General features: G+C 39.9%; 1 protein-coding gene across 1 annotated transcript; it reads left to right on the forward strand.

The window, feature by feature from the left end:
• The first annotated feature begins 2,888 nt into the window (after positions 1-2,888).
• Positions 2,889-15,578, forward strand: LOC117536373 (ras-related protein Rab-39B). Its single transcript, XM_034201214.1, has 3 exons — positions 2,889-3,223; positions 10,666-10,846; positions 11,509-15,578. Exons 1-3 carry the CDS (start codon positions 3,009-3,011, stop codon positions 11,752-11,754), a joined length of 642 nt encoding a protein of 213 aa, XP_034057105.1. The 5' UTR covers positions 2,889-3,008; the 3' UTR covers positions 11,755-15,578.

Here is a 15,578-nt window from a genome sequence, read left to right on the forward strand (position 1 = left end):
ATGTATTTTGTTAATCCAATTATTACTGACAAAAACGAATAATAATAGCCTACTGATAAACCGTCCACAATATTCCTTATTTTAACATTCCTTAAGTAGGCCTATATGTCTGAGAGTTCTCTCTCCCTCCAAACTCTACACACGACCACAGTGGACAGTGCATGGTTTTCCTTCAGTGTTGCGCCTCTGCACGGTGCTTTACGGCAGTGGTACTGATGCGGGATGAGTCAGGCTATATGATGCTGCTTCTGCTGCCATTTCATCAGCAGCGAAACGCTACAAACACACAGCAAACACACAAGTGATACCGCGGGATTCCCCTCTGACAGCCCCCCCAAAACACCCCTGCTCCCCGGCGTGGAAACGCGCATTTCTGGGTGGTTTAGCAGCGAAAGCGCAAGATCCGGTTTTTATTGCACCTGCTCTGGATGCGTTTTTCTTTCTCAAGCTCTCGATCGGGCCTGACATCAACAAGGAAATCAGTGCCGACCCCAGGGCCTGCTGTGCACGAGCGTCTGTGTGCAGGATCAGAGACAAACATCGAGCTTTTGGAGGAGTTTGTGCAAGTAATCGGTGCCATGGAGTCCACACCAGCCTCCTGAAAAGCGCAAAGGGAACAGAAGAGGAACCGAGTCCACTCCTGCTGCAAGTAGGCTGCTTTCTTTTGACCATTAAAGGCATATATGTATCTTATTTATCATGCTATTAAGCCTAAAAGTGATCTTAAGAAAGCACATAGGCCTGTCTTCTGCTATTATGTGCACTGGTCTAATAATAGCCTGCAGACTGTCTGTGCTAGTAGACTCTTTATTAGATTAATATATTTAGACAGGCCTCCACACTTTGTAGATTGTACGTTTTACTTCTTTTAAATGGTTAATTGTTTTGGCTATTATTTTATTCTTGTTTATTTTATTTGTTACCTTTTTTGTTGTTGTATTTGCACTTTGGTCTGGAGGTTTTAAAGTGCTTTACAAATAAAGCTGTATAAAAAAAAGGTTTTGGAAACAGCACAATATGATTCAATCTCAGCTTGTATAAAGCCCCACATGGAGATACTGCTCATGATGGGACAGGGTTTTGGGACCTTTAAATGTGGGATATGTGATACCCTCTGTGGCGGGGTGGACCTCTAAATCACCCCCGACATCACTTCCGGTGTGAGAGCCCCCGGGCTGCAGCTCTCTGGGGATTCAGCTCTGATGTTTGCATACCGACCGAGCTACGCAACCAGAGAGAGAGAGAGGGGGGGGGGAGGAGAGAGAGAGATAGAGATATATAATAGGTACACAAATGACACTTACACTTTACCCTTACTGTACGTTGAGGTTTGTAACGACATTTTCCTTAATATTGCAGAGGAACACTCAGGAAGGCTGTGAGAGACTATTTTGCAAAAATGATGCTACTGACATAAGCAAAACGGTTAATTCAAAAAAGATTCAATTCTGCCCAGCCTATCTCTCGATAGACCTTTTAACTACAGAGAGTTAATGAGCATATTGGGGGAGGCGTAAACATCTGTGGAGCTTAGAAAGCCAGCGTTCTCACAGTCGTAAACCATTTCGTGACCGAGAGTTGAACTGGTTTATCAAGATAGCTGTAGCCTCCCATTCCTTAAGAGAGATAATAGAGCCAGGGTTTGGTCGTAAACGTCAACACACAGAATAGGTTAAATATCTAAAGTAAAGACAGAAATATTCTTTGACACAAACTTGAGTTAAAAGTGCAATATTCCCTTTCAAAATGAAGCTAAATTAATACAACTAAAAGTACAAAGACTTAAAAATGGTGTCTGTTTGGAAGTGTGGTACTAAAATCCTGGCAGACATAAAAAAGTGCTCCTATGATCCCTCTATGTAAAATCAAAAGCTAGCAGTATATATGATACTATAGGTCTTTCTAATTATTCAGAAGGTCACACAGTGAAATGCCAAAGCCTCGTATAAAGCAGGGCATTAGGCAGCGGCCAATAATCCAGAAATCAGGCTTATTCAAATATCACTTGACGCCATCGAGTGAGGGGAAAAGCACAAGAGGATTTTCTCTCTACTCGTGGCTTTGATTGAATCACCCACCGAACACAATGAAGCAGTTCTGTGTGTGGAGTGGGCAACGAGCCAATCAAAGGGTCAGAGATCAGACAGTGAAGGCTGGGAATATATTGCAATTACATTCATTTGAGGTGTTTGTGCTCAATAATAGAGTCCTTCATGTTATCGAAAGATAAGTTATGAAGAAGACCTTTTTTGAAGTACTATACATTGATAGCGCAGAATAAGTCATGTTATCTAAGATATGTTTAGTACCTAAAGCATAGTCTCTTAATGATGATACTGCTATTATACAACGGTTAAAGGATTTAGATATATCCTAAGAGGAGTACAAAAAGTAGTCTTAATGAAAATTGCCACCTTCACAACAGTATAGGCAATATTATACTACTGGATGCATTACATTAATTTATTATTGCCTCCAGCAGATGTGGGGTTAATTTGTATGTCTCTATGAACAGCTGAAGATCTAAACCCATATTATGACATGGTAATTTAGCCTATTAACAGAATTCAGACTTTTTTCTCAGAACAAACAAAAAAAATTCTTCACATCCCCACGTTTCCCCCCGCAAGGTTATTAGTATCCACAACTGGCCTAGGGTATATTTTAGAGACATAATCTAATGATCTCTCTCTGTTTGCAGACGCACCGCCTCCTCCCCAGGCGCTCACCTGAGCAGAGAGACCGGAGAGAGAGAGACAGACGGAGAGAGAGAGAGAGAGAGAGAGAGAGAGAGAGAGGAGAGAGAGAGAGAGAGAGAGAGAGAGAGAGAGAGAGAGAGAGAGAGAGAGAGATGAGAGAGAGAGAGAGAGAGAGAGAGAGAGAGAGAGAGAGAGAGAGAGAGATGAGAGAGAGACGGGAGAGAGAGACCGGGGAGAGAGCGACAGACAGACCGGGGAGAGAGCGACAGACAGACCGGAGAGAGAGCGACAGACAGCCAGACAGACAGCATGGAGGCCATCTGGCTGTACCAGTTCCGGTTGATCGTGATCGGGGACTCCACGGTGGGGAAGTCGTGTCTGATCCGCCGCTTCACGGAGGGTCGCTTCGCCCAGGTCTCAGACCCCACGGTCGGCGTGGACTTCTTCTCCCGCCTGGTGGAGATCGAGCCGGGCAAGAGGATCAAGCTGCAGATCTGGGACACCGCGGGGCAGGAGCGATTCAGGTTTGGAAATACATATATCATTATACTGGGTTTATTACAAGGTGTTACTCGGTTTTAAATCATGATGTTGCTTTAATATGCCATTAGTTGCACGCACCTGTTTGCCCCTTGAGCTTCATTTATTGTTATGTAAAACATGGCAGCAAAAGTGAAAGTAACAATACTACACTGCAAAAAGTACTACATTTTTTGTTAAGCATTCTACCATTTTATCAAATATATACTCAAAGTATAGGTAAAGGTATTATTATGTTATTAGGTTCCTATAGCTCTTAGAAAGAAGCGTATCCGCATATCTTAATAAGATATGAAGCATAACTCAGTTTTAAGAAAAATATAGTGCATTCTACCATCGTATTTTTTAACTAAATGTACCTAAAGTACGAAAAGTAATGACTCTTTATATTAAAGTTCTTAACATGTTTTGTCAGATTATAAGACCTTTTAAGAGGGTTTATTAGAAACGTATAGGTGGGTGTTCTGAGAATGTAAATCAAAACCATTTGACTTAATGATGATAATTGTTGCGCAACAGGAAGTCAAGCATTACATGTTATTTTCTGGATTTAACACAGAAAGAAGAGCTGACGAATAAAACTGAAACTCAGAACTAAACTAACTTAGTACACAATTCACAGAAATCAGGTCAAGAGAATTCAAAGTGCACAAGTGATTTCTGGGAAATGTAGTTCAGAATCACAGCTAAAAACACAGGTGTCCCAAATAAGGAAATTGTGGTACACAACTTTAATTCTGCTTTTTGGATATTTAATAGTAAAACAGCTGCTTTTAAAGAACTGAAAAGTAGATGAGCTTCTTCTTTGGAAAGACCCGTGGCTGACCTCTGACCTCTCTGCTGAAGTACAAAGATGTATAGAGATTTAAAAGAAAATCCAACTTTACACAGGTTAGATTGTGGACTAGCAACACCATTTTAGTAGATTTCTATATCAGGACTCGCATTTAAAATATCAATCAATAGAAAATGAATTGTATATTCCTCATTCTTCAAAGACATAAAAGGAACTGGTAGTTTGTATCCAAGTATAAGAGATACACCCTAAGTTTTAAAAGAATGGACGTTAATGATATTAAACGCTTCATATTTGAATGATGTAGCCTCGAGGTCTTAAAACTTGAAAAGCTACCTGTGCCTAAATTGTTTGCCCATAAAAAGAGAGAGCAGTTATTCAAACAAGCTTTTAGGTGATACTGGCAGAGAAAACTGCTGGAGGGGTTGATTCTAATTCATAAACACATGACAGTGCTCCTAATAGCCGAAATTAAGAGTGTAAATGGCACCCTACTACTTGCTTTTTTTCACACTGTTAAAAGTATTTTCATATGGTGTTAACGAGATGTTAGGAGACACCTGGAAGGACACCATAATGTCATGATCTCAGCGCTTATATTTAATATTAGTACAGTATTTATAATACAATATATTAATATACTGAATAGGGGCTCTGCACACCCTTGCAGATGTTCCAACTTATAAAAGCTGACTAAATATTTGCTTAAATTGAAAGTAGGCAGAGCTCAAATTGAAATGATCCACATACTGTATGCACCTGCCAAGCACTAAGGACAGTATTGTGATACAAAAGTAGTTTATCCCACTATAAAAGGTGCAGAATGTGTCCAAAATAATTCCTGTTTACTAGGGCTGCACGGTATTGAAAAAAACTGACATTGCGGTTTTTTCCCCCCCTGCGGTATATATTGCGTTTTTTTTAACCTGTTAAACCCCAAAGTCCCGGCGGGTACTTTACTTTTTTTTTCACGACAGTGTCTCAGGGGATCGTAATATTTAAGAACCTATTAATGTGTTATACCAGATTAACGGAAATAATCTCAGCTAACTGACGATACAAACCATTTTTTACCAAAACAAAACACAAGTCTCATAAGAAGCATCTAAATGACCCCTGAGCGAAAAATGCTAACGCACTTTGTCACAGAACTCAAGATAAAAGTACCCTTATTACTTATCGTAGCTGCACATACAAGATATCCAATTAAAGCTGAGGTTCCACAGATTATTTAGGTATATAGTATCATCACTGAGTGATCTGAACTCGGACAGGGGAAGCAAACACAGACATCACAACACGTACCTTTACGTAGCTTCTAGGGGAGATGTCTCACCGTAGCTGTCAATCTGATCAAAAGACAACACGTCTGGCATTAAAACGAGAAAGAAAAAACGCGGCTGAATCGGTTAATCCATAGGTTTTTTCCATAGGCCAAAATAGTTCCAGATGGCAGATGTTTCTTTTCTTCTTGGAAGTAAATATTAATTCACTCCGGTATTGTCCTCCTGTGCCTCGCTCATTTTTTTACCAGTGTTTTGATGGTCTGCAAACTAGCGGGGCGGGGCCTGCTGTGATCTGATCAAGGCAAGGCAAGGCAAGGCAAGGCAAGTTTATTTATATAGCACTTTTCAACACAAGGCAATTCAAAGTGCTTTACAAAAAATGAAAGAGATTAAGAAAATGGCATTTAAAATCAGTCATTAAAAAGAAAAGCTAATAAAATAAACATTAAAAGAAAAAATACATGGATAAAAGTTACAGTGCAGTTTAAGATGTAAATAGTTCAATTAAAAGCAGCGACAAAAAGAAAAGTCTTCAGCCTGGATTTAAAAGTAGTCAGAGTTGCAGCGGACCTGCAGGTTTCTGGGAGTTTGTTCCAGATATTTGGAGCATAATAACTGAACGCTGCTTCTCCATGTTTAGTTCTGACTCTGGGGACAGAAAGCTGACCAGTCCCTGAAGACCTGAGAGATCTGGATGGTTCATAATTTAGCAGGAGGTCAGAAATGTATTTTGGGCCTAAACCATTCAGTGTTTTATAAACCAGCAGCAGTATTTTGAAATCTATTCTTTGACACACAGGAAGCCAGTGTAAAGACTTCAGAACTGGAGTGATGTGATCCACTTTCTTATTGTTAGTGAGGACTCGAGCAGCGGCGTTCTGAATTAGCTGCAGCTTCCTAATAGATTTTTTCAAGAATGATTGTGATTGGTGGTTTGCTGTGCATGCAGGGGAAGTTCTACACACACCAACACATGAACAAATAAGGAGTGAGAGTGACGCGTAGCCAAAACCGGAAGCTGCATACACTCTGGTGGCTACCATTAGCAGCTAACTTTTGTGCTCCGATTTTTACATAAAAATGGAATTATGGATTATAAACAATTGCTTCAAAGCCACAGATACATTATCAACCTATGGATCAACCGATTCAGCCGCATTTTTTCTTTCTCGTTTTAATGCCATTGAACACGTCTTTTGATCAGATTGACAGCTACGGTGAGACGATCTCCCGTAAAAGCTCCGTAAAAGGTACGTGTTGTGATGTCTGTGTTTGCTTCCCCTGTTGCGAGATCGGATCGCTTAGATACTATACTTAAATAATCTGTGGAGTCTCAGCTTTAATCGGATATATTGTATGTGCAGTTTCGATAAGTATCTTTATTTTGAATTCTGTGCTAAAATGCGTTAGCATCATTTTTTTTAAATGAATAAAACCGCACGTCCCTGCGGTGTGAATACCGCGCATGCGCATACCGCGGTTATCGCCATGACACGGTATATCGTTCAGCCCTACTGTTTACACATCATTTTATTTGAGGTATAATAATAATAGCTTGGTTTTATATAGCGCCTTTCAAGGGACCCAAGGTCGCTCGTATGCTTTTTTAGTACCCTCTACGATTCAAATTCAATGATTATGTTAACATTTAAGCCTGTATGATTTGTAGGCAGATATATCTCTGCAGCACCACAATATGTCTTTCAAAATAGTATTACACACGCGTAATTTGCATTTGTCAATGTCAGTGCTGTCAAATGAAGCATCAGAAGAACTGGAAAAATATATCACTTTAGTCAATCTACTCATGAGGCTGTTTTTAATAAAACATCTTTACGCCATTTAAAGGATCCCTAATCCCTAAAACCAAGAGTAAAATATACATAGCGATGTCTTATCATCTAAAATGCAACTTCACACATTCTTGCACACACACTCTCTCACAAACACACACACACACACACACACACACACACACACACACACACACACACTCATCACGCTGACAGAAGGGAACTGGTCTCACCTGTCAGTGTGATTAGTGTCTCCATGGCAACACTGACACACCCCCCCCCCCCCCCCCCCCATCAGATATAAATGTTCCCCCAGAAATGATTTAAACGCGGTATATAAACATGCACCGTTTAAATATGAATGGTGACGGGCAGAGGATGTAATGGATGTATCGCTCGGTGTGAGTTGGAAGGGGAACTGTATGGGTAGAAAGGGAGAGGGAGGGTGGGTTGAAAGGATGGAGACAAGCAGTGGCCGGAAGTGTTGCCGGATATAAATAGGGGTGGCCGTGGTTCGAGGTGGAGTTTTAGGCGTGGCCATGCTCCTGAACCTATGTTAACATTTTAACCTCATTTATTATTATATGTTTGCTTAGAGATGTGAAATATATCAGTAAATACCACACTAGAGGATTCCTGAAGCTGTTACATGGCTTAAAAAAGCGGCTTGCTAACAGGTGGCTAACTGAAATTGCTACACATCGTCCTGTCGAACATTAGCCACCTTTAGCTTAGCGACCTTCATTGATTGATAGCACTATGCTAGCTATTTACTTCTGGCAATTGCACTTTACTTCAGCTATTATAAAAGTGGTTTTAGTATGCGGGCATTATCCTGCTGAACAAAACGTGTAAGTATTATAAACCTGTGTTTGCTACAGAGCTTATTCACTGCAAAAATACGTCATCACTGAACCACTCTATAATAGCACAGACAAGGGTTTTAACTTAAATGTGTCATACATCGTCCCTTCTGCGTCTCTTCTCTTCTGTAATGTAGTTTTAGTTTGGATTTAAGCTTCAAGACAATATACTTTCATGACTGCATTCAAGTTGCCATTGTGACAAAAAAATAACTTATCCAGTAGTGATGTTTCTGTTGGGACTGCTGTAGTTGATGTCTGCCATTTTCTTCCTTCTCCTACACATAACTGCAAAGCCTCTGATCTGAATCCAGCTCATCCCAATATCATCTTAGTCATTGTTTTTCTTTCTGTGTGTTTCTTTCCTTGCATAAATATATATATATATGCGTTTCAGCATTTTTGGATCAAATGAATCACTCGCTGTTTCTGAAATCTTTCCACCTACTCTGCGTCTCTTGCTGTATTTTTCTCCGTCGACTAATCCCCCCCTCTTCGTCTTTCATGACACGTCTGTCCTTCCTGTCTGCTGTGGGAAGATAGATGCATCATGGGGGGGTTGGGGTGCGTTTGTTTGCATGCAGGGTGTCACATCTTGTCAAAATCTAACAGCTATTCTCCTCCCAGTTGGGCTGCAGTGTTGTTTCTGTAAAATCAAACACTTTCATCCCACAGCTCAACGGATAGCAGATTTTTAAAGGTCGATATTGATATTGTTGCAAGTTAACAATGCCTGTACAGTTATTTATTATAGATTAATTGGCAGTGCTGATACAGGGTGTCCGCGGGGTCTTAAAAAGTAAGGCTTAAATGAAGGCTATTAAAAAGTATTAAACGGCATTTTCCAAGGTATCACATTTTGTAGCTTGTTTTCAATAAGTATATAAATGGTCCAAAGAGGTTGTATTCTAGTCTGCCTGAATGTAATCATTGCGTAGGTGTGTAGTGTGATTCTGTGTAGTTTATTGATGGCATCCCGTTGGGTTTGACGTCATCTGAACAGGACATCGCACGCTCACTGCTTGATAGCTTGCGAAGGTCCGTTTACGCCGGTTGCTAAGCAACATCGTTATGAGGAAATGCAAGTCTGCGTCCAAATAGTTGGAAGATAAGGAGGAAGCACAATCAATACTGTGTAGAGTCAATGTGAGGTAAAGTGTGTCGCCAAGGTAACCAGTTAGAACTCCAAGTGGCGATGAGGTCTTAAAATGTGTGGAAAGGGTCTTAAAAAAGGTCTTAAAAGGTGTTACATTTGACTTCAGGATTCCTGCATAGACCCTGTGATATACCATTTCACATTTAGTTCAATTTAGTCAATGCTAGTAGTAGACACAAAAAGTGCATTAAAAATTGAATACATTTAAATTCGTCACAGGAAATTGTCCTTTGAATGAACTGTCAAAGGGCTAGTAATCAGAGTGTAAGTATTATACACATTTAAACTGTGTTATTTCATTTTATTTTGTTCTCCAAAAACATATTTTACACTTTCTTTGGTCCGAAATATACAGTATAATAAACTGACCATTCGTTCCTACATTAAAACCATCTGTTTTCTTTTTTAAATCATCGCAACAAATCAAAACTTGTCTCCACAGTTAGCTAAACGATCATTTAAAGTGTGATCCTTCACACTCCACTGTCAACATAATGTATTCCTAACTTCTCAGCTCCTCCACCCGACACCTCTGCTTCTTTTTCTGTCTTTCACACCTCCTGACATCAGTGTTTCGCTGTGAGAAGCTTTTCCCTTTATCCTGTCCGACTAACCATTTCACTGGATGTCCTTTATCTCTTGTTATCTTCATCCTAAAAACTAATAGCCTACCTACTGTAAGAGAAAAAGTCTAAGAAGCGTATTCATCCGCGTGTTTTTCCTGCTGTAACCTGCAAACGTTAGCATGCATGGCTAGCTAGTTTGCTAACCTAATAGGTTGAAAACACGTAATGAGGTAGCATTACATTTGTCAAAATCATTAGTTGTTCATCATCCATTTCTCCTTAAAATTGAATACATTACATACAAATACAAACACTACAAGCCTAGATCTAACAACTGTCTTTTGTGTCAAAATATAAACGAAATAGGGTTCAATTAAAGTAAAGTTCATCCTACATTTCAGTCCTTTTACTAAATACTAGGACACCTTACGCTGCAATAAGTTGATTTGGTGTACTTGTGACAGGCTTTTCGCTATGTATCAAGTATCCTGTGTTGCCTCTACTTTTGGTCTTTGCCTTCCTCCTCCTTTTTGCACCCCTTCAGGTCCATCACCAGGGCTAAATAAACTAATACCTAAAAGAAAAAGTCTAAGAAGCGTATTCATCTGCGTGACTGTCTGCAAAACCTGCATACGTTAGCATGCACGGCTAACTAGTTTGCTAACTCAATATGTTTGAAAAATGTAATGAGATGGCATTACATTTTTCAAAATCATTAGTGGTTCCTCATTAATTTCTCTTAAAATACAAAATACAAACACTAGCATAAATCTAACAACTTTCTTCTGGGTCAAAGTATAGGCCAAGAAGTCAATTTGATTTGAAGTTGATCCTACATTTTAGACCTAATACTAAATACTAGGACACATCTACGCTGCAATAATTGATTTCATGTATATCTTGTACCGAGTTCATCCCTATGTGTCCAGTGTCTTTACCTTCCTTCCCCTTTTTGCACCCCTTCAGGTCCATCACCAGGGCGTATTACCGTAACTCTGTGGGCGGGCTCCTCCTATTCGACATCACAAACCGTCGCTCCTTCCAGAACGTCCATGATTGGCTGGAGGAAGCTCGCAGCCACGTCCAGCCGCACAACATCGTCTTCCTATTGGTCGGCCACAAGTGTGACCTGGAGGCACAGCGCCAGGTGTGTAAAGTATAAAAGTGAACAAAACAAAGCTTTGTTGAGTTGCTGGGGAAAGTGGCTGTTTTGGATGTTGTGTAATACAGAGTGTTTAAGAAAGTGTGCAGCAGTAAAAATAACCTTGTGTTCACATTTAGATCAAAGGCATTTGTTTGTCGTCTTTGTTTGTTTAATTCTCTTGGGGCAGCTGGCAGACAGAAAGCAAAAATATCACTATGGAAATTAAGACTTGGATGATACTGCAAAACGCTCTGAAGAACAGTGAGTCTAAACTCAAAATGCAATGTTTCAGCAGGGTTCAAAATGTCCAAACTAAGCCACTTCATTCTTATCAGCAAAGTGAACAAGTCTTCATCCAACTAGGAGGGATATTCTGCAAGTTCGAGACAAAAAAAGCTCCTATACCAAGGTGCACTTTGCCTGACATGCACCTTAGCTAACTAAAGAGTTCTGATGAACTAAGTTCTCATGAACCTTTGTGGGAAAAGTACTGCGGTGTGAATGCCATTTTCCTGTGTGTCACAATGACGCATTTCGAGTTTCTTTAATTTGTTGTGAGAAAAGTGCTATATAAATAAACTTGCCTTGCCTTCAGAGGTTTGGTACTAGCTATTCACTGCCCTACCACATTGGGAAGTTTCATCTCATCTCCTTTGGTCTTCTAGGTAACTCGGCAGGAAGCAGAGAAGCTGGCGGGGGCGTACGGGATGCGCTACGTCGAGACGTCGGCCCGTGACGCCATCAACGTGGAGCACGCCTTCACCGAGCTGACCAGAGACATCTTCGCTCTGGTGCGGACCGGAGACATCACGATCCAGGAGGGATGGGAGGGCGTGAAGAGTGGGTTCGTCCCCAATGTGGTTCACTCCTCGGAGGAAGTGACCAAGAGCGACCGCCGCTGTCTGTGTTGATATGGCAAGAGTTTTGGGAACTGAAGATGAAAAGAGGGAAGGGATCCAGGAAGGATTCAGAGGAGAGTGGGCTGAGATGTCAGCCCTCTTGACTTTAACCCTCTGTGGTTCAGACTGGATACGAAAGGAGAGGTTTGAGGACTTTTAATAAAAGGTAAAAACCAGACAAGAACACCTTGAACGTGGGTGGACACAAAAGGGTTGTGCCCATATCTGTTTTATTTCCCAGAGAGGAAGGATAACAGATGCTCATTTACTCACGAGGGCTCAAATTATTTGTTTTGGTTTGGGCATTTTGCTTGAAAATCTCACCCTTAGCATCTTAGAAAGGCCTTAGGAAGAGGATCCATTTGGGTTTTTCGCCAAAATCAATGAGACTAATCTTTCTTTCACATTCACCTCGCCTTCCACTAATCTCTCCTCCAATATGCAATTACATGATCACTTAGGAAATGATCACTTTACGTTGGGGTGCAACATCCTCAGAGCACATATTATTTTAAAAAAGTCAAGTGGGCACCCTTAGATCCCTCGTTAACAAGAGTCTTGTTTATCTTGTGCTGACATTTTGCTCCACATTCCACTATCAGGGGTCAATGGAGGAGTCCTGGAGGGCCTGCGTTTAATGAGGGATTTCCTTTCCTGGAGCTGGGAACACTATTTCAGCAATTAAGGCATCCTGTGAGCTCAATGACATTGACTTCATGGTAATATCCAGTATCATTCTGCTAAATACCGCACTATAATAAAACGTTGTCATCCATCCAGTTCCTAATGGACTCCTTTAGCAGGTTAAGACAACGTGTACAGCTAAACGGACCGAGGTGGACTAACTTACGACACCTCATTGTATGCCTTGAACTGGGGAATTGTTAAGATTGACTAATAGGAGTGTTGGAGCCAGAAAGCACTTTAACAGCCAAGTTTAACTTAACTGTGGAGCCTCGTTTGGGACTACAGACGAACACAGAGATAATGTATTCCTTGAAAGCAAAGAGACGGACCAGACCATGGACTCCAAACAACAAGGGCCACAATATCCACAATGCACGCATACAGGCAATATAATCATGCAAAGAATGTCCAATTGGCGGGCGTTAAATCAACCCAACACAGATACAGGCAGACGGAAAATTACAAGGTTAAACTTTGTCCTGATTCAGTGGTTTACATGCCTTTATGTTTGTGCGCAAGTCAATATCACAAACATTTATTTTCATTTTTAAAATACTTAAATGCAGCAGGTTGATGGTTCATGGTTACTTGGGATTTTGATTTGCCTATCCTTGCTATGATGTCTGTTCTATTTCTTTCTTTCTTTTTGAAATCCATTTATCCACTGTCTTTCCCCCTGCAGCTCATAATTACAGTTACATTTTCCCACACTGTATGCCTTCTTTTTACACGTCTCCAAAGCCTTCTGCTTTATATTTTTACATGAATGTATCAGCAGGGGAAAAGGCGAGGTTTTTACACAAAGAAATGTGTGAACGAGTCAATGCAAAACACTTGGAGAAAAGCGCCGCGCAATATCTTAGAGTGAAATACTTCCAGACATAAGAAAAATGTAATTCAAGTAATGATCTTTAAATTCATTCCAGAAATAATAACACATAAAAGATTTGTGTTTTTGACATTGAATATTGTTTTTTCCTTATAAACAGTTTGCTGTATTATCACCAGTACTGAATACTTAAATACTTTTATCCACAACCACCCACTCGTTTAAAATACCTGCAATAAAATACTCTTGTGTCCTCTATACATCTCTAACAAATATTGTGTTATCCTTATTAATTTGTTTCCCAGTCAATAATGATGTTTGCCTTCTCATATAATATTGTTTTGGGTTCTCATTTCATTTATGAGTCTTTAAATTAACAGTCATAATGCAAAGAAAAGTGCAAGCTGAAAATTAATAGATCAACACAAAAAATAATTAATTATTAATGCAAATATTAAGGTGAGGTGAAGAAATGCTTGATTGAGTTACATTTCCTAATCCGTCTCATGTTTCATGCCAGATTGTAATATCAGACTCCATGACGTAACAATGTATTTTTAACTGTTGTTGAAAACATTGAAATCTTGTCGATTCTGAAAGATTAAATGTTTTTGGCTTTTTCTCTTGGTTCACTGTTAAACGATTGTAATTAACACATCTTAAGTGACAGATTTGAATTATTTCTTGCTGTCATACTGTCTATTTTGTGACATATTGACTGGATAAAGGAAGAGAACAGAGAGAAGTCAGGTTAACCCCAGACAGCTGATTCTAGTAAAACCCAATTCGATCAGTGTGTGAAACATTGAGCCAGCAATTAAACGCTTAAAGACCTCCTTTAATTGAGAGGCCTCTTCTCTCCCAGAAGCTGCTAACTGTCTGCAAGAGGCTGTTAATGTTTTGGCCTCACATGACACAAATACAGTATGTTTCCTTTCAGTAAATCACATGAGGTTTCTGAACTTGAAAGCAGCACTCGTTTCCAGAGGAACTAACTGCACAGGGTGACTTACTGGCACTGCACTGTTCTCAAGAAGGATCTAACTGAGGCTTTCATACACAGAATACATATTACTGCCTAATTTACTGAACATGTCAAGTTAACAGGTCTTTATCAACACACACACAAGCTGAAAATAGGGTGCTGCTGTAACTCTAGTCAAATGTATGTAGAGATTCAGATTGAAAGTCTCATAAGGATTTAGCATTTATTATTTTGTTTAATCTGTACAACAAAACAAGATGTAAAAATGGCATATCTTACTTTTGAAGGGGAATTATGTGCTGGAATATTAAATGAAGTCTTGTCATAGGTAGAGAGTTTCAGATTTTGGACAGAAAATCGCAGTTTACCCGTTTCCAGTCGTCATGCTAAACTAAGCTAACAAGCTGCTAGCTGTAGCTTTATTTGTATCACACACAGTTAGCCCCAAGTTGAGTCCATCATGAAATATTGTTAGATTTCATTTAAAAGGCTTAGCTAGGGTTATTTATGTGACTTAAGTTTATGTTATCTGTAATGCGTGGGGCACAAACTGGGGCTAATTTGTGTTGAAAATTAAGCTAACACTATCAGACAGCTAGCCTAGCAATACAAGTGAAAACAGGGTAAAACGGCGAGTTTCACTCATCCAAACATAGTAAAACAATCCAACTAGAAGCGCCCTGACACTCACTTTTTAAGACTGCTTTAAATTACTGCTTGTGGACCAGCACACTTTTTGCTACCTAGTTTGTGTGCTAATCTAATCTAGCAGACTGCTGTTTGTTGCTTCATATTTACCAACATGCCATTGGTGTCATTTTTTCATATAGAAGCTCATGTGCATTGTCAAATCCTTTAAAGCCTCGTCATTATTTAAAATGTTTTGCCATGTCCATGATGTAAAAGGAAACGTATCTGTAAAGCCTACGGGGGATGGGAAATGAATGTCCATGTTTGTGTGTAATTTCTGGGAGTTGTTAACATTTTGCACATGAAACGCCTCATGACTTTCCAAATTACTCTTTAATTTGACTTTGCACATAGATATGTTTAAAGGGGAGGAAGGGAACATACAGCTGTCTTTTCTACCCTGCCTCTCTGACATCAAAAGCATGAATCTGTTGGGTGACAACAGCTATTCCCTGCCCTCAGTGTAACCCTTCTTCTCACATGAGCCGTGGTACGACAACAACTCATTTATTTTCAACCCTCGGAGATGTACAGACAATATCACTGTCCTCAATCCTGCTGGGTTACATCGGACAGTCTCTTGCTCCGCTCCAGTTATCTCTCAACACACTGAAATGTACTAAAAATAAATAAAATGTGACTTAA

This window comes from Gymnodraco acuticeps, unplaced genomic scaffold (genome assembly GCF_902827175.1).
Source record: "Gymnodraco acuticeps unplaced genomic scaffold, fGymAcu1.1, whole genome shotgun sequence".
Lineage (NCBI taxonomy): Eukaryota > Metazoa > Chordata > Actinopteri > Perciformes > Bathydraconidae > Gymnodraco > Gymnodraco acuticeps.